General features: G+C 36.4%; 3 protein-coding genes across 4 annotated transcripts; 2 read left to right on the top strand and 1 right to left on the bottom strand.

The window, feature by feature from the left end:
* The first annotated feature begins 174 nt into the window (after window positions 1–174).
* LOC112053913 (leucine-rich repeat-containing protein 58) lies at window positions 175–14413 on the top strand. 2 transcript variants are annotated; one of them, XR_002887422.2, is made up of 5 exons: window positions 175–1082; window positions 9569–9785; window positions 11603–11792; window positions 12681–12961; window positions 12994–14413. XR_002887422.2 is itself a non-coding variant. In XM_024093523.2 (4 exons), the coding sequence occupies exons 1-4, from the start codon at window positions 592–594 to the stop codon at window positions 12854–12856; spliced, it is 1074 nt and encodes a 357-aa protein (XP_023949291.1). In that variant the 5' UTR covers window positions 175–591; the 3' UTR covers window positions 12857–14413. The 2 variants fall into 2 exon arrangements, 1 of the variants encoding a protein (XP_023949291.1); XM_024093523.2 differs by having other exon boundaries at window positions 12681–14413.
* Window positions 14317–16496, bottom strand: LOC112053914 (28S ribosomal protein S2, mitochondrial). Its single transcript, XM_024093524.2, has 3 exons — window positions 16338–16496; window positions 16169–16252; window positions 14317–15068 (listed from the first exon to the last, which is right to left on the bottom strand). Exons 1-3 carry the CDS (start codon window positions 16354–16356, stop codon window positions 14422–14424), a joined length of 750 nt encoding a protein of 249 aa, XP_023949292.1. The 5' UTR covers window positions 16357–16496; the 3' UTR covers window positions 14317–14421.
* A 493-nt stretch (window positions 16497–16989) lies between these two features.
* Window positions 16990–21229, top strand: LOC112053922 (dnaJ homolog subfamily C member 17). Its single transcript, XM_024093536.2, has 3 exons — window positions 16990–17223; window positions 18327–18921; window positions 20133–21229. The coding sequence occupies exons 1-3, from the start codon at window positions 17149–17151 to the stop codon at window positions 20324–20326; spliced, it is 864 nt and encodes a 287-aa protein (XP_023949304.1). The 5' UTR covers window positions 16990–17148; the 3' UTR covers window positions 20327–21229.
* Window position 21230: the final 1 nt, after the last annotated feature.

Genomic DNA, 21230 nt, shown 5'->3' with positions numbered 1-21230 from the left:
CCGTCACTTATAGTCTAGCAAGTTCGTTGATAACACTCCCATGATATGCGGGCGACAGGGGGAAAGACTGCGCGGGTATGAAAACGTGCGTGCGAGGAATTGACGTGCATCAGTCGTGGGTTTTTCATTCATCGATACACGCCCCCGGCCCGCGTGAAATATCGGGAGTGTTACGAACGAAGTTGCCAAGCTATAGTCAAAATTGATTTTAAATTAACTCCATATTCTAAAGACCACGATTGACATACACAATCTAAAGGTCTTAATAGATGACTATATATTATATTATTAATTACCCAGTGTATTACAATGTGGCGGTACTACGCAGTACCTAAAGTTAAGCACTACAATATCAGCTATTCTGTTATCTCTTTGTATACATAGGTATAACGCAGTTACCGATTATGGCCGGAGAGCAAGTCATTTAGTAGTCGGCAACAGTCACAACTTACATTAGTTTAGTTGCGCGTGCGCCTCGGTCGAGGCGAGCGGCTTGTTAGCTGCCGAAATTATTACCCGATAATGTAAATTAATAATAAAACCCGAAAAATTATCAAACCGGAGTTGCCTACGCGGTAATTAGTCCACACTATGGAGTGCTACACATCTGACAGCTGCGATAGCGACAGCAGGGAGGAAAAAACGCTCGATTTATCAAATAGAGCTTTGGATTGCGAGACAATATCGTCTGAAATGGATAGCATTATCGAAGAAAAGGGCTGTGCGTCGAAATACGAGATCTTTCTGCTCTACAGTAATCAAATAGAGGCCCTGCCGAGCTCTATTAACAGTTTTATCAACCTCAAGATATTAGACATAAGCAATAACAGGCTGACCTCGCTCCCTGATGTGCTCAAACATTGCCCGCTTACATCACTGATAGCCAAACACAATCATCTGACCAACGAGTCGCTGCCGAAGTGTTTTTACTCATCAAAGAATACCCTGCGAGAACTCAACTTAAGTGGGAACAAGTTGAATTTCTTCCCAGAACAAGTATTACAATTAATATCGCTGAAATACCTTTATTTGGGGGGCAACAACATAGTCAATATACCAAAGGATATCTGGAAGTTGAATAGGTAACGTACCTAGCAAATATAAATCAAACCAAATGATCTTCAATGTATTATTTATTCACAACAAGACAAGTTAGCTGTTGATTGCGATCTCTTCTGATAATCAGATGAGACGATGTAGTCCAATATGGCAGCGGAAAAGAAACAAATACAAATTTATTCTACCCTCTATATTCTAATTGAAAGTCCATTAAAACCGGTTCAACCGTTTCAGACATTATCCCGGACAAACAGACAGACAAATAGAGTAGGTAGGTAGTTCAATAAGTTAGATAGAGATAAGCAGACCACTATAGTTCTTTCCACTTGTTATCCTTGCATGCTTTCTTATGTCTTCATTACAATAAGCACCTATTGACATAGTGGAATCTAATGAAGTTTTTTTTTATTGTATAAAATGATAAATAGCGTGCAAAAGAGCATGTCAGCTTGTTTTAAAATGAAATCGTGGGCCGTGTCATAACCTGATTAAATTATGTAAATAGCATTTATGATATGAGTGCTTGACTGTTGATAAAAATTTTACGCACCTCACAATTTTAACCGACTTCTTAAAAAGGAGTCGGTTAAAATCAACCAGTCGAGGCAACTAGCCGCGGTGAAATGATTCGGTAAAATTTTTTGGCACTGCGACTCCATGGCCCAAGGGTCTCCAGGCAAAAGGTACAAATATGTAACTCTCTGTCAGAAAGGCATACTTGTAATTTTGTATAAATCTATACCTACTTACTTATAATTGCAAAAGTAAGTCTGTGTATCTGTTACCTTTTCACGGCTAAGCCGCTAAACCGATTTCAACAAAATTTGGTAAAGAGATAAAGTGAACCTTGGAGCAGAACTTATGCTACTTTTTTCCGGAATAATCTACGGACTAAAAAAAACAGATTTTACGCGAACGAGGTTGCGGGTGTTCGCTAGTTGTATATAAATTATGTATATTGTAAATTTTAAATATTAAAAAGATAATATTAACAAAAATGTACCTATATATAATTTTGTGCATACATTAAAATAAATCTATAAAATTTAATTAAATTAAAAAAAGTATTTTCAAATTTTGCCGCCTTTTGGAAATGACTTTTTTGCCCATAAAGCAAGCAGTGTTCCCGCGTAGAATTTGCGCGAGAAAGCTGCCTGCCCAAGGTTCGTCTGTTACCTACCTCCGGCGTCTGATCAATGCCCTAAATTAATAGACATTGAAGATTGTGTTGCGAATTGTGATGATACCTGGGACCTATACATTTTTCTTTTCTATGTCTCGATACATTTCTCTCCATCGTAAAACCGTTTAGGTACTTAAAAATACCTACTTAGGTAAATAAATATATATTTTAATTAAAAACAGGCGTTCGACCGCGACTTTGTCGTTTCAGTTTTTAAGAAATCCTGCGGAAAGCATAGATTTTCCGGCATTAAAAGTAGCATATACTTATGTTGCTCAGTAACAATATCCTCTATCTTCCAGAAAAATTACATTAAAATCCCTCTAGATATTCCACAAAAATTAGCCCGGGCTGACAGACGGGTGGACTGACAGACCGACAGACAATAACAATCAGTTTTAGTACCTACTGTGTAAATTACACTTGAGAACAGTTCTATTGAAATCACAGACCATTATGGGTAGATTATATATCTCATGATATGGACCAATTTCCATAATTTTCACTCAAAAAATGTGGGACATTCCTACAAATTTTCGACATCTATTTCATATCTTCTGTGTATATTTTTGCGACAAAAAGTAACCTTTGGCAGCCTTTGGCGTACCTACACTACATTGCATGAGTGCGCTGACTCGGTATCTTGAAGAGCGGCGCAAAACCTATTCATGTATCTTATTTTTCTAGGAATAAAAAACCTCATTAGTAGGTAAGTATTTAGCTGTTTAATCTATACTTATAATAAATCTGTAGAGAGGTCAATTCTGCACATGAAATATATTTCCAAAATAACTATCAGGGGGTGATTACTGATCGATACTGGTGCCAAAAATGCTATCAGTAAAATTTTTGTCTGTCTGTCTGTATGTTCATTATTGAAACAATAATTACTCGAAGAATTTTAACGAAACGTGCAATTATTCTAAATACTCCTAGGCAGGTTATAGTATACTTTTCATCACGCTACGATCAATAGGAGCAGAGCAGTGAAGGGAAATGTTGGGAAAACAGGAGAACTTACTCCATTTTTTAAGCTTCCGTCGCGTGGTATGGTAGGGATAGCGTAGGGGTAGGGTAGGGTAGGGTAGGGGTAGGGTTGACTCCCTACTCATCCCCTGTATGGTAAGGTAGCTGTAGAGTAGGAGTAGGGTAGGGTAGTAATTGGGTTTCACGAAGTCGCGGGCGTCCGCTTATTATTATATATATGTATATTGGTCGGCAATTAACTAAGTATTTTATTGTATTCTACGTAAAAAAATATTAAGATAATAATATTATCATGTCGCAAAGATACACTTAGTGTAAACATCTTTTGTATTTCTGTGAAATATTTTTTTATACAATGCAGTGCGTATGCCAGTTGAAAGTAATTGTATTTTTACCTTTATTGTACACAATTAAAAATAGGTTTAATAGGTATTAGATACCTACTCCTATAATTTACTCTCCTACAGACAAATCTAAAAGTTATACCTACAAATTCATTACAAACGAAGATATGGCTCGGGATCCGTGGAACACAAGTGATTACTATCAAGTTAATTTTCCGTGACTAGCTTCATATTGATGAGACGCTCAACTTTTTTATTTACGAAAATTGTTTCTGGTAGCTAACTGGGTTACCAGGTAATAAACATTTCTGAGTGTCGGACCGAGACAATGTACGCAAGTTGTAGGACATTGTGGCTGTTAAGTTTTAAAATATGTTGGTATTACCCCTCACAACTTTTAAAGACCTATCCAACGATACCCCACAATAGGAAATAAACTAGTAAAAAAAAAATTCATCCCCACTTTACATGTAGGGGTAGGTTGCCTTAAAAAATATTTTATTTTATTTTACGACTTTGTTCACATTTAAATTTATATATGCTAATTTACAGCTTTCTAGTAATAATAGTCTACGCTAAACCGCGGAGGGACGGACAGACGGACATGACGAAACTATAAGGGTTCCTTGTGGACTACGGAACCCTAAAAACGGTCGAGTAGTTTTAGAGTTATATCGTAACAAACGAAAATTCAAACTTTATAATGATTACTAATTAAGTAGTTTAGATTTAACTTCTGTGCTACGTTTAAATTAATTGGTAATTATTAAAATATTACGGAAGAAGTATTCTCTAACAACGAGTTAAAGTTTAATTAATTTAAACATAACAGAGATAAGATATAATAAGTAGAGAAATGATTTCAGTACCACTGTAATAAAAGCTGAATCATGTAAATAAGCAATGACGTTAAATTCTCTTGTCATACAAAGAGACGTAGCCCGATGCGTTGGTCAGATCAAATCCGCACCACTCTCGATACAAAAGTACACGATGCTCTACAAGTCGCGAAAAGCCGAGCCGCATGGCGTGACATCGTGCGGAAAAAAGTTATGAATGTGTGATAGGGGTCACGACCCTCAGTAATGAGGAACACGACGCGGAGAGAGACAAAGAGTTTATTTTATCCATAGTGGATGTCCGCGACTTTGTTCGTATACAATCTAGATTGCTATTTATACTAATATTATAAAGCTGAAGAGTCTGTTTGTTTGTTTGATTGAACGCGCTAATCTCAGGAATTACTGGTCCAATTTAAAAAAATCTTTCAGTGTTAGATAGCCCATTTATCGAGGAAAGCTATAGGCTATTTATCCCCGTATTCCTACGGGAACGAAAACCACACGGGTGAAACCGCGCTGCGTCAGCTAGTATTATACAAAAAAAAATCTCGTGTAGCGGTGTTTGTTATCCAACTCCTCCGGAACGGCTGGACCGATTTTTACGAAATTTTGTATGTATCTCGGGTATTATAACATCTATTTTTCATAACCCTAAGTGAATAATTTATAAGGCAAAACAACGGTTGCTGGGTCCTATAAACCTAAAGTGTTTTTCAGATAGCATGGGTACAGTGACTTATGACGTTCATAATACGAACTATTATCGTAAATCGCGGCAAACTTTCCGGAGTGAAACGAATGTCACCGTAGGTACCCATGCTATCTGAAAAACAGTAAATATAGGTACTATAGAGTACCTATATTTACTTTTATATTTATACATTTTACGAGATACGAGTCATAGATTTACGAGTCGGTACAAGTACCTACCTATAATTCTATGATTTTAAATATCTGAATATAGATCTTTTTCATGCTTATCACTTGTTATGAATAAATAAATGTAGTTAACAGTGTTAATTTCATAAACGTTTTGCAATCAAAAATCAAAATAGATAGAGAATTAACAACAAACCTACTTACAAATAAAATCATCGCATATAAACCCGATAAAGAGAATAACTTCAGATATATTATTTTATTTTATATACTCAATTAACTTTACTTGATCTTGTTGGACCCTACAAAAACCCAATAAACACGTCACTAGAAATTCCAAACGTTAAATATCTAATAATGTAGATATAGAATAGAATATTTTTCATTTGTACATACACATTACAAGTTACAAGAAAAACAAACGAAAGAACTGACAAAATATTCCCACGGGAACAGGAAAACGCGGGTGAAACCTGGCGTCTGATATATGTGTTGTCGGAGGTGGGTTGACATGATCTAACAAATCCTCGAGCGGCAGAGAATAACCTTGAATGAAGTTCCGGACTTGTGACCGATGGATGTAGGATTAAGGATATCTTTTAAAATTTATAAGTAACACTCCCTTTCTCCACTCAAGTTATTCTCCCAACAAAGCCATGTTATACATATAGCTGAACAAATTTTCTTCTTCCATTAATATATGTAGGTACATATACACTTATGATAACGCATGTATAACATACTCGTATCTCAACTCAAAGGAAAAACTAAATGTGTCTTTGTCATTGTAATATCTCGCTTATCTTCTGTGAAGCTTATCGCGACATTTGCACTTTCTGATAGTTTCCTTTTCATACCTAAAGTAATTTATTAGAGTGCGACGACCCTCTAGCACTAGTGAAAATTAATATGTACCTATCGTTCAAAGTAGGGCCTAATAAAGATTTGCTGGACTTCTTCGTTTCACTTAGGTAGGGGGTTACTTATCAGTAGTATTTTGATGTCTGTCTGCGAATTTGCATCTTCCTTTTCTTTGGTGGATTTGATGCCCTAAGCAATCTTCCCCGTTGACCCCCTAGTCATGTGTTAGTTAAGTACCGTAGCTAGAATATGTGATATTCTTCCTGACCTTATCCCATGACAGGAGGGGTCAAATATATTTCACATGCTTTGAGTGTAAGAAATAGTAGTCTGAGACGGATATGACGTCAGGTGGTGCGACTTCTTTCTGTAAAGATTGGGGAGTTCGAGAGGGGTGGCGGTCGTTTGGCGGGAACGACTTGCGATATAAGGCGCTCATCGTACGGTCGGCTTCAGTATGCTCGTGGCGTTCGAGCCCTCCACATTTCTTGTTGTATTATAGGGATAGGGTTTTTTTCTCGATTATCTCAGGTGTTTAGATGAGATGAGAAGCAATTGCTTAAATAACTTACAGGTTAATTCAAGGACTGCTTCTTCTTTGAATGCCTCTACGACTAGCGAACGTTAGCAGTCAGTTTAATGTGCACTTGCTGATAAATGATCTGAATTTTCAATGATCCGATACTTGCAACAATTATCGTCATATTTCAACTAATTAATCCAAAATCTTGACAAATTATATATCAAAACATTCCTCATAAACCAAACAAAATATTTATAGGTGAAAACCGCATGCAAATCCTTTTAGTAGTCTATAAGTTTGTTGCGAACAGTATATAGACAGACAGATAGACTACACTGTAATTTAGGACGTATTTGCAATGTATGCTTAGGCCTCTTCGTATCTGGCCTGAGATGAGATTACGAGTATGAGTGAGTGATAGGCGTTGTGACATTTTCTGCTCAAGTTTAAGTGGGACTGGATAATTTAAATCGTACGTTTACTTATTTTACCAAGTGTCGTCAGAATATTGTTTACACAGTTTATAGGTACTTAAAGATACACTTTTATCGTGCATACGGAGGCATTATCACACGTCGAGAATCGAGAGTTAATAATAAATAAAAACCACTTTGAAACCAATGATTTAGGTAAATAAATCCAAGTTGAGAACCAATGATAGCCCCAATAGATGAGTAAGATGACAGTACAAGTGCGTTTGTGTGTGTAAATTGCATCGATAAATTATTAAGTTGATGCATGTGACATGAAAACCTGTTTACCAAAACTCTGTTCCGTATCAATCATTCACAGACATGTGATTTATAAACACGTTTCTACTTTGGTAACGCTACTTCAGTTTCTCACACAAAGGTGCTCGTCAAACGTCTGTCTGTACAACTTATAGTGCCTCAAACCTTTCTGTTGACTCTTGGCTGGCAAACTAACAGTCGCTATTTTGCAAAACAATATACTAAAAGCGCGACAACAGCGAGAAGAGCTGGTGGCTGGTGGGAGGCTTCGGCCGTGGCTAGTTACCACCCTACCGGCAAAGACGCACCGCCAAGCGATTAAGCGTTCCGGTACGATGCCGTGTAGAAACCGAATGGGGTGTGGATTTTCATCCTCCTCCTAACAAGTTAGCCCGCTTCCATCTTAGACTGCACCATCACTTACCATCAGGTGAGATTGTAGTCAAGGGCTAACTTGTAAAGAATAAATAAATAAATAAGAGACCTTCGAGTCAGATAAGTTTGTGGCATTATAAGCCGAAGTAAGCAGAAAAGTCGTGTGATTACGTTACTCGTCCTACCCCAGTTCATGCCGTTCGTCCTGCCCACTGCTTCCTATTGTCGGCGCGAGCGTGAGGAAATCGCGGCGACGTCGCGTCAGTGCAAGGAGCGTTGTGTAGTTGCTGCTCAATCAAAGCAAATCCGTTGTCCGAAAATAATTTCACTTAAAGTGTTTTTCAGATAGCATGGGTACGGTGGGTACGGTGAATCGCGGCAAACTTTCAAGAGTGAAACGAACTGTCTCCCGCACCACGACCTTCGTGGCGCAGTGGTAAGCGCGGTGGGTTTACAAGACGGAGGTCCTGGGTCCGATCCCCGGCTGGGTCTATTGAGGTTTTCATAATTGGTCCAGGACTACCACCCTACCACCCTACCGACAAAGACATACCGCCAAGCGATCCATCTTAGAATGTATCATCACTTACCATCACGTGAGATTGCAGTCAAGGGCTAACTTGTAAAGAATAAAAAAAGCATCCTATATGATATGAACTGTAGGTGTTACCGTGCTAGTTTTGGCACCTAGTCATTCAGCAATTCAGATAATGATTCAACAAAAATGTAATCATTATGTCAGCTGTGTACACTTCTCGGTAAAATAAACTTTATATTGCGATAACTTCCCGACCTCAAGCAGCTTTTGGTACAAACAATATTCAGCGATAGTGTAAAGATGCGAGTCACGTTCCTGCTAATTTGTATTGGTTATTTTTTTTATTCAAACTCATATTGTATTTGTTTCCACTTCAATGTTCATTTTGAATCGTCCTAAAGAAATTGGTAGGTATACTAATAAAGGTAAAGAAATAGGTAGGTATAATTTAAGTTATCGCAGCGGAAAATTCTGTCCCTTCAGATTAGGACCGACTGAATTGGGTATTTGACTACGTTTGAATATTATTGATTTTTAGAGACGAATATCTTAGCAATTCATGGATTCACCATGCGGGTGCCGTGTCCATCACGTGGTAGAGAGAAAAACACCGAGCAAAGTGACTTGTGACCACTGAATGTAGGGTTAAGGAATTCCTTGACAATCGATTAACACTCGCCTCCTCCGCTCGTGACGTTCACCCTGCCTAGCCAAATTTGGTAAGATCCCACTAAAGCAGCTTTGGATACCCGTTCTGGCCGTTCTTATATAGAACTAGCTGCAGTTCTAGAGAGGCCAAGGTCTTTTAGCAAGTTATAGAGAGATTTTACTGGTAATCTTCTCGCACCTGCTTCTACGGCGTACCTACAGATTAACGACATAGCCATTTTTAGTTAGTTAATTTGTTAGGTCATAATATTTATTCACTTTTATACTGTGGTCCTTCGGAATTTAGCCTTCCATGGCACAGTAAGCCCTTTAAGTACTATTCGCTTAGTTTGTTTGGATAAAAGGAAAATGTCTGGTCTAGATCTCGAAATAGCGACATCCGCTGGGATTTTATAATGTTTCTCATATGTATAAGATCGGAGATTCTCTGATCCTGTATTTACTAACTTATTGTGAACAAATTTCACTAAAATCAGTTCGTTAGTTTATTTCATCGCTAAGAAACAACGTAACACGATTTTTTCATCTTGTTTGCATATTTTACATACATATATAACAAATATTTTTTTCTTTACAGCTTACAAATATTATCATTAGGAGGAAACCAAATAACCGAGGTACCTGATTCTGTGGGAGGTCTCACATCGCTTCAGGCCTTAGTTTTAAGCAATAACCAAATAGAACAATTGCCAGCTAGCATTGCAAACCTCAAGCAACTCAGGTCGCTTCTTATCCATCAAAACAAACTGAAGACCTTACCAACTCAAATTATAAAGCTGAAATGCCTATCAGAGGTAAGTTTATTATAATAATATTATGACTAATACTAGTTCCTGTATCTATTAATACACGGCTCAAATACTTTTTTGCAGCTTTGGAACATGAGGATAAGGGTTCTTCGTTTCTAAGGGGAAAATGAATGATGAATTTTGAGTTTGAGTTAAAGAGTCAAACATTAGGTATCATCCCAACCCCTCCAACACGCTTTGCTTCAAATCTCCACCATTTTAAAGGATAGAAAACTTCCTTTAAAGGACCACTAAAAATTGGCTCATGAATGAATTTTCAATTCACCACGACTACAAATAAAAATGTCTCTACGTGTCTAGTCTATCAATATCTACTATATTATTTACTAAAGTATAGACGAGCATTTAAAGTAATCAGGTATAATCTAAAATATTATTACCTACTTACTACAGATCGATACCTGGCCGATATATGGCCTACATAATCGCTATTTATAACTCACCTGTATAAAAGGACAACGTGACTGAAGCTATCACTGGACGGTAAATTATCAACTTCCATCTATCGCGTATGTGGCTGGGCACAATACGTTCTTATTCGCACGCCATATAGATACCTACACAGCACCTACTTAAAAATTACTTTTCTAGATTTAGGTATATGGGCACGAGATGAAATTGATTTTTCTCGCTACATTAATTAGGTAGGTACCTAGCCTAAATCGGATTTAAACCTACCTTCATGGTTGATTAGTGCCTAATTTATCATAATTAGCGTCTAACCTTCAACAGTAAAAGAAGCTAAACGGAATTGGTGATACGTACCTACGCGGCTAACACTTTTTAATTGTAATCTGACATAAATCGACAAGATTTCGGCCGGTTTTTATAGTAGTTAAGGGTAGGGCCGGCCCGCCCATACGGCGAACTGAGCAGTCGCTCCAGGCGCCAAATCCTAGAGGGCGCCTAAATGGTAAAGAACGTAGGTCACTCCTGAGTATGGTCGAGATTTCATGTTCCATACGTACTTTGCACTCACAATTGATATAGGTATATAATTATTATTAGGAGCAAACAGGAGAGTCGCCATAATTGGATCTCGCTCCATTCTAAAATTTAGTTCGGGCCGGCGCTGGTTAAAGGGTAGGTAGTAGGTACGGGAGGTAGAGAGCCGTGATACCCCAGCCCAGTGCATATGACCTCTGCCTTCGATTCGGAAGGTTTGAATCCGGTCTGGGGCCCGCTCCTCCAACTTTTCAGTTTTGAGCATTCCAAGAAATTAAACATCTATCACCTGTCTCAAACTGTGTAGGAAAAACAACCTTAACTCTGTACGTGTGTGCCAATCCGCAATGGGTGCCTTAGATTAACGGAAGCAGAATACCTATTTGTACCTAGAAACCTAGGATATATGTAGGTACTTATACCAACTTGTACATATATGTTTTTTGTGCTTATACTTACTGTATTTATGAATCAATACCTTGTCATAATTTTCATCATTATCAGCCGATTTACGTTCACTGCTGGACATAGGCCTCTTGCATGGACTCCAAGCACAACAGTCTCTAGCCGCCAGAATCCAGCGGCTCCCTGCAACCCGCTTGATTCCTCGGTCCACCTAGTGGTGGTCGCCATTCCAGCACTTTGGGACCCCAACGTCCATCGGCTCTTCGAACTATGTGGCCTGCCCATTGCCACTTCAGCTTCACGACTCTGAGCTATGTCAGTGTCTTTGATTCGTCTGCGGATCTCCTCATTTCTGATTCGATCACGCAGAAAAACTCCAAGCATAGCTTGCTCCATCGACCGCAGAGTGACTTTAAATCTTGTAGTACTTATAATAACCTATTAATTTTCAGTTGAGTCTTCGCGACAATCCTCTAGTGGTGAGATTCGTGCGAGACATGACGCTGCAGCCGACGTCACTGCTCGAACTCGCGGGCCGAACGATCAAACTGCACGAGATACCAATCCGTGAGGGAGAAGTGCCAGCATCACTGATCAAGTATTTGACAACTGCCCAGTGTTGCGTTAACCCGAAATGTAAAGGTGTGTTGTAATTTATTACCCTTCAAAATATTACTATTCTCGTATTTTTATGAGACGAATCGAGTTTTTGAAGTAAAACTTCTTAACGCACGTTTGACTTAGGGAGTAAGTTGGTGATAAGTGTAATCGGGAGAGGCGATCGTTGAGAGGGAGAGCTAAAGAAGTTGTTGATGAGTTTAGAACAGGCCTGAAGTTTGGCTAAATATTTTAGTAGACTCAGAAGTAAGTAAATTACTAATATAATAAAACCAATGTCTAACAAAGGTTATGATTTACAATATTTGTCAGGACAACTTAATTAACAAATCAATCTGTAACCAAAACAAACCCTAGAATGAGCTTGAGTGGAGTCACGCACTTGTCAGCATTGCGTGTAGGGTTAACTACGTCTTTGACAGTTAACCAACACTCCCCTTTTCCACTCAAGTCACTCCCCTTCCAAGTAATCCATAAAGAATTACACAACAAGTAGTGTGGACAGCTCGAACTGAACTCCACGAGCACGAGCACATTAAAGCCGACCGGGCGACGAGCGCCAATCGCAAGTCGTTCCCGCCAACTGATCGCTACCCCTCTCAGCCAACACGAGATCGAGCGACGTTATATCCATCCTAGACTACTGTTCCTAACATCATCATCATCATTAACAGCCGATGGACGTCCACTGCTGGACATAGGCCCCTTGCATGGACTTCCAAACAAAACGGTCTTGAGCCGCGAGCGTCCAGCGGCTCCCCTCAACACGCTTGATGTCCTCAGTCCACCTGGGGGGTCGACCAACACTGCGCTTTCCGGTGCGGGGTCGCCATTCCAGCACTTTGGGACACCAACGTCCATCGGCTCTAATCTGTTTCTAATAATATAATAATTTATAGTATCTCATTGCAGGTGTATTCTTCGATAATCGGGTTGAGCACATTAAGTTCGTCGACTTCTGCGGCAGATATCAGATCCCACTGTTACAGTATCTGTGCAGTTCCAAGTGCATCACAGGCAGGTGGGAGAGCCGGGAGGTGGACAGCAATGCACCGTCGCATATGATGAGAAAAGTTCTTTTGGGGTAAAAAGTGTTGTGCCTACCAAATCTTATACGTAAACATGGACTGGATTTTATTAAGCTTGATGAAACTATACAGGGTGCTCGGAAGTATTTCCCATAACTGAGTTAGGTATATATAATAAATCTTATATTATGACCTAGCCAAACTTATTCATTGACAAATATCATGAAGTAGCTTACTAGTGAAGTGTCAGTTGCCAGTCGTCGATAACGAGTTAACGACAGTCTTACCACTACGATTACGTATTTAAAATGTAAGGATAGATCTTTATCTATCCTTATGGCGTTATTATTCCGACTATCCATGTAATATTGTTACATTACATGGATAGTCGAAATTATTTGAAGTACTTTGTATGAAAACATAAAGTGTTTTTTAGTTAAAAAAAACGTCATTATGTTCGGCTCCCATTAGTGGACTTATCAACACCTTGAAGTTATGAAAAAGAACTCCAAGCACTCTGTATATAAATATACTTAAACAATACCAGTGGCGTGTACAGGGTTTTTAACTAGGGTAAGCATTATACATAAAGATTATACAAAATGGAAAATTCCTTCTCTGATAATTTTGTAAGGACTCCACAGGGTATTTTGTATGAAGTGCACGCCACTGAACAATTACTATACTCACATCACTATCTAGCCTCAGAATACAGCGTAGCCATGTGTTATGGGTACTAAGATAGCTGATATTATATTACATACATTAATATACTACATGTAAATACATAGATAATGTATAAGTACACCCAGACAGGTGGTCTGTAGGTCTCTTTCGTCCTATCACAACGAAAGACTCTTTCGTCCTATCACAACGGAAGACTCTCTTTCGTCCTATTACACCGAAAGACTCTCTTTCGAAAAAGAGAGCGATATTTTCGGTACGTCAAAATATGATCTTTAGTCTGCATGTTAGGCCTAGGCATGGGCCGTGGTTAGTTATTACCCTACCAACAAAGTTGTAACGCCAAGTTACATCTATTCTGGTCAAACAGTCAAGAGGTATGAATAGAATAAACTTGTACCCCTTCCAAATAAGCCAGCTTCCATCATGGACTGCATCACAAACATCAGCTGAGACTGAGAGCACAATCAAGGCCTAACATTGAATAAAAAACAAATTATCAAAAAGTTTGAAGCCAGTTTAGGGTTCAGCAAGAAAGAGCTATTTTTAAATTACGCCCACTTTCAACAAAGGCTTATGGCTTCTATGTCTGGCTGTATATTTTAATATTATTTATGACAGTTTGACAAAGATACAATTTATTTTATCTCATAATGTAAAATTTGGTAGACACAACAATGAATCTTGAAAGTAAAAATGATTGTTTATAATGGTTTAGTAGTCTTCAAAAAAAAATAACATGTTATTTGTACAATTTGTATTTTCAATCTAACTTGATAATATTTATAATTTTTTTGTTAAGTTGTGTCAGGGTCTAACAAAATAAAAGATGTAAAAAATATTTAGTGATAAATATATTATCAATTGTTATTGTTTATAAATTATTATCTTATTCTATCTAACTGTTGAACATATTATATTGTAACAAAGCAATGGCGACTTTAATTATTCTCCTGTAAAAACTTCATCCTTGCCTCCTTTCCCCTGGCAATAGCAGCTTTAAAAAGCTTACAATAAAGTTCAATTGCAATTGGTGTATCATCGTTCCCCGGCACTGGATATGTGATCAAATTAGGACTGCAATTGGAATCAACTATACCAATTGTCGGTATTAGCATTTTGGCACTGTCTCTTACAGCAGTGTGTTGACTTAGAATATTGTTCTGGGTGTTCAAAAATATGCAAAGATCAGGCAATCTAGTGACAGCTCCGAACTGATGATTTGCATTCGTAAAGATACCACCCTTCCAGAATCTTGTATGGGCGTATTCACCACATTCTTGTGCTATTCTTTCGACTAAGTGAGCATTTAAAGCATTTCTGTTAAAGAAACAAATAATACCTCCACGGTAGGCGATGTGTGCAGCAAAATTGAGGGCGGCCCTCAAATGATTAGCTGTGATGTCCAAATCAAAAATTAAATGGCCCTGACGAGAACCAAAGATGTAAGGTTTCATGTTTTCATTGAGGGAGCCTTCTTTGTGTCCATAGTGCACTCTAGACTCAAAGAGATCTTTGACAGTGAAAAGGTTATGCACTTGGAAGTAGTCCGGATGATCAAGTGGATTTGTGCTTAGAGCTTTGGTATCTGGAAATAGGAAAACAGAGTATCAGCATGTTTGGATCAATACCTACAATACTCCTCATATACATGTAGGAATATTATAGTAGCTGTTCCAATTACAAAATTCAAAAATAAATACATTCTCAAGTCAGTATGACACAAAGCATTGCTTCAGTAATTTTCAATATACTTCAAGAAAAATGACATCAACACGTTTTTTTGAAATATTTTAAAAACTGGAGTATTTTTTTATTGGTTATTATATTAATTTATGTTATGTTGTTAATGTTAAATTTTGAAATACAAATTATGAGAAAAAAAGTTTGTACAGATGTCAAGGAAACAAATGACATTTGTTTTTTGGGTAGTAATTAGATAAAGGTCGCCTTGATCTTGAGGGGGTTTGGGTGGGGGGGAGAGATTTTTTTTCATGATTTTTTTTAAATTTACGATTGTTTAGATTAAGTATATATATTTTTGGGTCAAAACTCATTGGTTTATTCACGGTTTACTCACAATCATCATAGGCGTCACTTGTAACACAAGATTATTCACTTTTTTTACAAGAAAACTAAAAAAAAACCTAATTTAAATATTAATCACTAGGTCAAGTTCTAATTTAATTTTGGTCTGTGGCAAGGTATTACTAATGGCAGAAAGCAGTTTTAAGTGGCTATGCCAGAAGACTTGCTTTGTCACCCCTTCATTCAGCTTCACCTATTCAACAAACCTCATAGGTTTGCTTCATTCAGGACCTCCTTCGCGAGCTTCTGCCTTCGCGTTTAACAAAAACGCTCTAGAGATAGGGCAGACAAGACTGCTTTGAGTCGGGGTGCCCAAATTTTGAATTTTTTAAGTATATATGTAACACTACGTACGTAACCTAAAATTTCGTAATAAAAAAAAACTATCAGTCTAGCGTGTAAAATCATATTGTAGAGGTATTATGAGCCTCCACAATATCCTTTGATATCATCATCTTATTTCTAGGAAGGAGACCTCACTCTAATGCCGACCCCCTCTTAATATTAAATAGGGAAAATACATACGGTCAAAATGTTTTTAAATAATAATAAACCTAACCTAACAGTATAAATTATGATTTTATTTATTGGCAAACATACTTTCATGTGTGACCTCCGAAAGTTCTGGCAGCGATGCCACAGAATTACTCCTGCAGAATAACATCGCATTTTTAACCGGTTGCGCTAAAACAAATTAAATAATGAAAAAATTAAAAATGTTTTTGTTAACTCAGATAAGTCAAACAAGTAAACATAAAAAAAAACATACCGATACAGCGCTTTATCATTGTAGCTGTAATATAATCACTTTTTTTCGTTATATCAGAGAAATTATAACAACTTACAGCTTAGAATTGAAATTAATACAAATATTACATTAAAAAATGGTGAAAGAAAGGAACAAAAAACAAATTACAAAAGTGACATAACCACAGATTACTTCACTTTCTATGAACCATAGAATAATGTACTAACAAAAATGAACTGTCAAAATGTATTATTTTAGTACCGTCAAGACCTTTGACTATTTAGACTATGGACCTGTTTCGCACCCAAATTCACCAACAAATAGTCTGTCGTTTTTTGAGGGGGAAGAGGTAGGTAAACTCACACATCGAAAATATTTAACACCATTAAATATATTCTGTGTCCATACACTACACACAACTATAAATTTGACTCGCAATACACACACACGTCATTTTTACACTGACTAAAAAACACATCGCTTAAACTATCCACAGAATACATAGAATATTCGATTACTTGATCGATTTTTTGCTGTTCCGTCTAAAGAATCTATCGATCAGAAAGGCTAGAACCCAAAGCCAGTTAAGTTCAGCAAAAAAAAATTACTTTATTTGACTTGACATTTTTAGTCTATTATAATTTATAGTGATCTGTGACTTGACAGCTCAAGCTTGTGACGTCACGTCACGTCTGTTTATTTAAATTTTACAAAATAAATGTAAACCAATGTAAATTGTAAACCATAAATTTTTATTTTTAGCCCTAAATTTAGGTAATATTTGAATAGCTTTTTATTTTGAATTTGAATCTATTACAACGTGTGCATAAAAATGGCAAAGATGAAGATTGAAGATTTGGATTTATATGTAATTCTTGATATCGAAATAACAGCGACTGAAGCAGAGGTACGTTGTTGCTTGTTGGTGGTTTTCAGAGTAAACTTTAACCTTGCGAGGGGCAAAATGAGGAAATCCACATTATAGTATACCTATTATATGCTTCTGTGTTAATGTGTAAAAATGTTTGTAATATTTCAATAATAAATCTATTTTACATAATCTTGCACAATAATAATAATAAATCCACTCAATTGAATAATTGACATGTTTATTGAAAATTAGCCGACGCCCCGCGGTTTCAATCGCGTAGTTCCCGTCCCCGTGAGAATGCGGGGATAAAATATTAGAGCATATGACACTAACAATTGTCCTGTCTCTCTAGCAGTAAGAGAATTTTCAAAATCAGTTTGTCTAAAATACCTCTATATAATACTAGCGGACGCCCGCGACTTCGTCCGTGTGAAACTCGATGTAAACTTTCAACTACCCCTACCCAACTCTACCCCTACCCTACCCCTATCCTATCCTACCCCTACCCCTACCTTTCCCTGAATTTTCTTGCTATAAGCCTCACGGAATCCGAGACCTTTCCAACGAATGCAAAACCGTGGAAATCGGTTCGTGCGTTCTAGAGTTATAGTGTCAGGAAGGAAAACAAGACTTATTTTTATATAGTAGATTGGAATAGAAGTATACTCCGGTTTCCCGTTCTCGTGAAAATATGGGTGATAAATATAGCTGCCTATGTTCATTAGTATACCTAACATTCGACCTATGTGTCAACATATATCGTGAAGACGAAATGTCATATTGTCCACTACAGACCAATAGCTCTGAACCTGAAATATCACTCTTGAACCATGGATTTTTCCAGGATAAAAAGTAGCTTATGTGTTCCAGCCTATAATCTATCTCTACTTTAAATTTTAGGTGATTCAGTTCAGAACCTATGTGTTAATCCAGAGTAAAATCTTTTTCCATTCCAATTTTCAGCCAAATTGTTTCAGAAGTAGCAGCATTAAAGAGTAACATACATGCATACAAATTTATAATTGCATTTATAATATTAGTAGGATAGACTATACAACAGTGATGTCCATTTAACAATTCATTATAATAAATAATACAGTATTTCTATTCAATTACAATTTTGTTTTATCTGTTTACAGATCAAAAAGGCTTATAGGAAAAAGGCTCTAAAATGCCATCCAGATAAAAACCCTGATGACCCAAAAGCTGCAGAGACATTTCATCAACTATCACATGCTCTTGAGATACTAACAGACTCTGTTGCAAGAGCAGCTTATGATAAAGTATTGAGAGCCAAAGCAGCTGCAAAACTGCGTCATAAGGAACTCGATAGCAAAAGACAGAAACTAAAAGAAGATTTAGAAAGGCGGGAACGTGAAGCTGGTTCAAAAATGACTCTAACTGTTGAACAGAAGCTTGCTGCAGAAATTGAAAGATTACAAAGAGAAGGTAGCCGTATTTTACTTGAAGAACAACAAAGAGTTAAAGAGGAATTACAGAGGAATGACCTAAATGAACCAGTATGGGATTCCAGTTTAAATAGGATTAAAATTAGTTGGAAAGCAGATAAAAACGATGAACAGAATGGTGGATATGATGAAACAAATTTGAGAAGGTTCTTTAAGAAATATGGTGATATAGTTGCAATTATCATTTCACCCAAGAAAAAAGGTAGCGCTTTAGTGGAATTTGCAACAAAAGAGGCATCAGAAATGGCAATGGAATTAGAAAAAGGTAACATAATTCTTGAAACATAACTTCTCATAATCAACCTATTTTAACATGTTGACTATATATATGTAATGCATTTTTGATTTCACTGTGATGTCTGTGCATTACATTGCATGATGCATTTGCCAATGTCTACTTAATGATGTTTCTTGCACTGGACGTGTGGGCTTTGATTTTCTATGGACTAATTTTTTAATCTATATTTTTTGTTGTCTACATTATGTCACACTTGTTTGTCCAATAATGCTCTAAAATTCATTTTCACTTATTTCAACACCACCAATAATTTTAACTACAACACAGTGTTTTGTTGCCATAAAACTAGAAATTATTTCAAATTACCCTCAAAGATAAAAGCAAATTTTATTTGTAACGTCCATGCATTACATGTAACCCACGAAAATCTAGATGATTATGCAGCAATTAAATTAATAACCCTATCCAGGACCTCATGATTCGAAGCCACATTCACAGACTGAGCTTGTGTTTTATCTATGACTGCAAGATGAATTAATTTAGTAGTATCAGTTAGTTTACAGTATAAAGTTACAACTTTCGCTTCACAAGCATTGTTTGGTAAATACAATGGGGATGATAACTAGGTTTGAATATATTGATTTTATGATACATTTGGGTAAATAGGGTCATTGTTAACTAATTTATATATAAAAACCAAATATTGTCTGGATATTTACAAAATAAATGAGATTATAAAATTTCAAAATCTATTAAAAATGTTTTATCGTAATTAGATGAAAATTCATACAGTTTTAGCTTCCTTACATTAAATGTGACATTTTTTACAATGTGAACTAATCAACATAAACGCACAAATAACAAAGATATTAGTAATTTTGTTTGTACGCACATACAAATCTAACGATTGTTACATTGCCTACAACATCATTAGTTCGTGCCATTTTGTATGGGGCGTTTGTCAGGGATCCGCTGGCGGTTCGCTAGTTAACATATAATTATATCTCACATCCAAGAAGCTTCTATAAGCAAAAAGGTTTAATTAATCCTTTTTTATTTGGCCTCATTATGTGTACCTACATGACATCAGCTAATGTTATGTGTGCTTATTGATATATAAGACATTGTATAAGTAGCATTTATTTTATACCATGTAAATTATGTGTAAGCTTTATGAATTAATAAAATAAATAAAGAATATTTTAAGTATGACAATTGACTTAACTCTATTGTTTCAGGTCTTCCAGAAAACCCTTTGAAACTCAAGTGGGTTAACAACAGACCAATATTGTCAAAGAGGGACAGACCAGAAACAGGTTCAGTTGTAACAGACAGAGATTATGAATCAATAGTATTAACAAAACTGAGACAGGCAGCTGAAAGGCAAAGATTAATTGATGAAATGATGAAAGAAGACCAACAAGGAACATGATTACAATAATACATAAGCATGTGGTATAGGGTTGCCAACCATAGTAAAATAATTATTTTACAGCATGGCATTTACTGTATATTGGATTGGCATACTAGTTATAATATACTGTTGAAGAAATTTTTATTAAAATGAAAGTATTACAAGAACAAATTAATAAAAAAAATTAGCTTCTGATTTTATTTAATTTAAATATTGAAAGTGATAACATGCTTTATCACTTTTATTTTAGACAATAAACTTATAAAATAATACATGTACATAGATCTGATAAAAATAAATAAGTAACAAAGAAATTGTTGTTTATTTTGCACTTTTTAGGGCTCCATACCTCAAAAGGAAAAACCCATAAAAGATTATTTTGTTGTCTGTATGTCATGATCTTTTATTTTGGTAATGCATGGAGGTGCCAATTTGGAGGTCTTAGAGGACCTTTGAAAAAAATCAAACCTGAAAAAAGATACGACTGATTATTCAGCATAATTGTACATTTTGACATTCAAAGAGAAACAATACTCCCGTTGATTTTGAACTATGAGACAAAAATCTCAAACTATATGTCTAGAAATCTTAAACAACAAGGGGTCTGAAATTCGGAAAAAACTGCGCAATTCTATTCGTGAACAATTTATAGTGATTCTATGTACAGAACCCTGACTCGCACTTATACAGTTAGACTAAGCTTTAAAATATTAAGTAAGAATGTAATGTTACATTTAAAGCTTAGTCTTAATTTAGCTGTAAAAATGTTGGCATCCCTAGGTGTAACATACAATATATTATAGTAAAAGGAAAGTTGGTGGATAACATCTTTGAGAATTTCCAATTGTGATGTACATATATAGCTAATGATATTCACACATTTATGTATTTTAATAGATAAATAAACTTGTTAAAATTAAAG

This window comes from Bicyclus anynana, chromosome 16, assembly GCF_947172395.1.
Source record: "Bicyclus anynana chromosome 16, ilBicAnyn1.1, whole genome shotgun sequence".
NCBI classification, from domain to species: Eukaryota; Metazoa; Arthropoda; class Insecta; order Lepidoptera; family Nymphalidae; genus Bicyclus; species Bicyclus anynana.
Note: the sequence above shows the minus strand (reverse complement) of the source record. Positions and strands in the feature narration are given on the sequence as shown.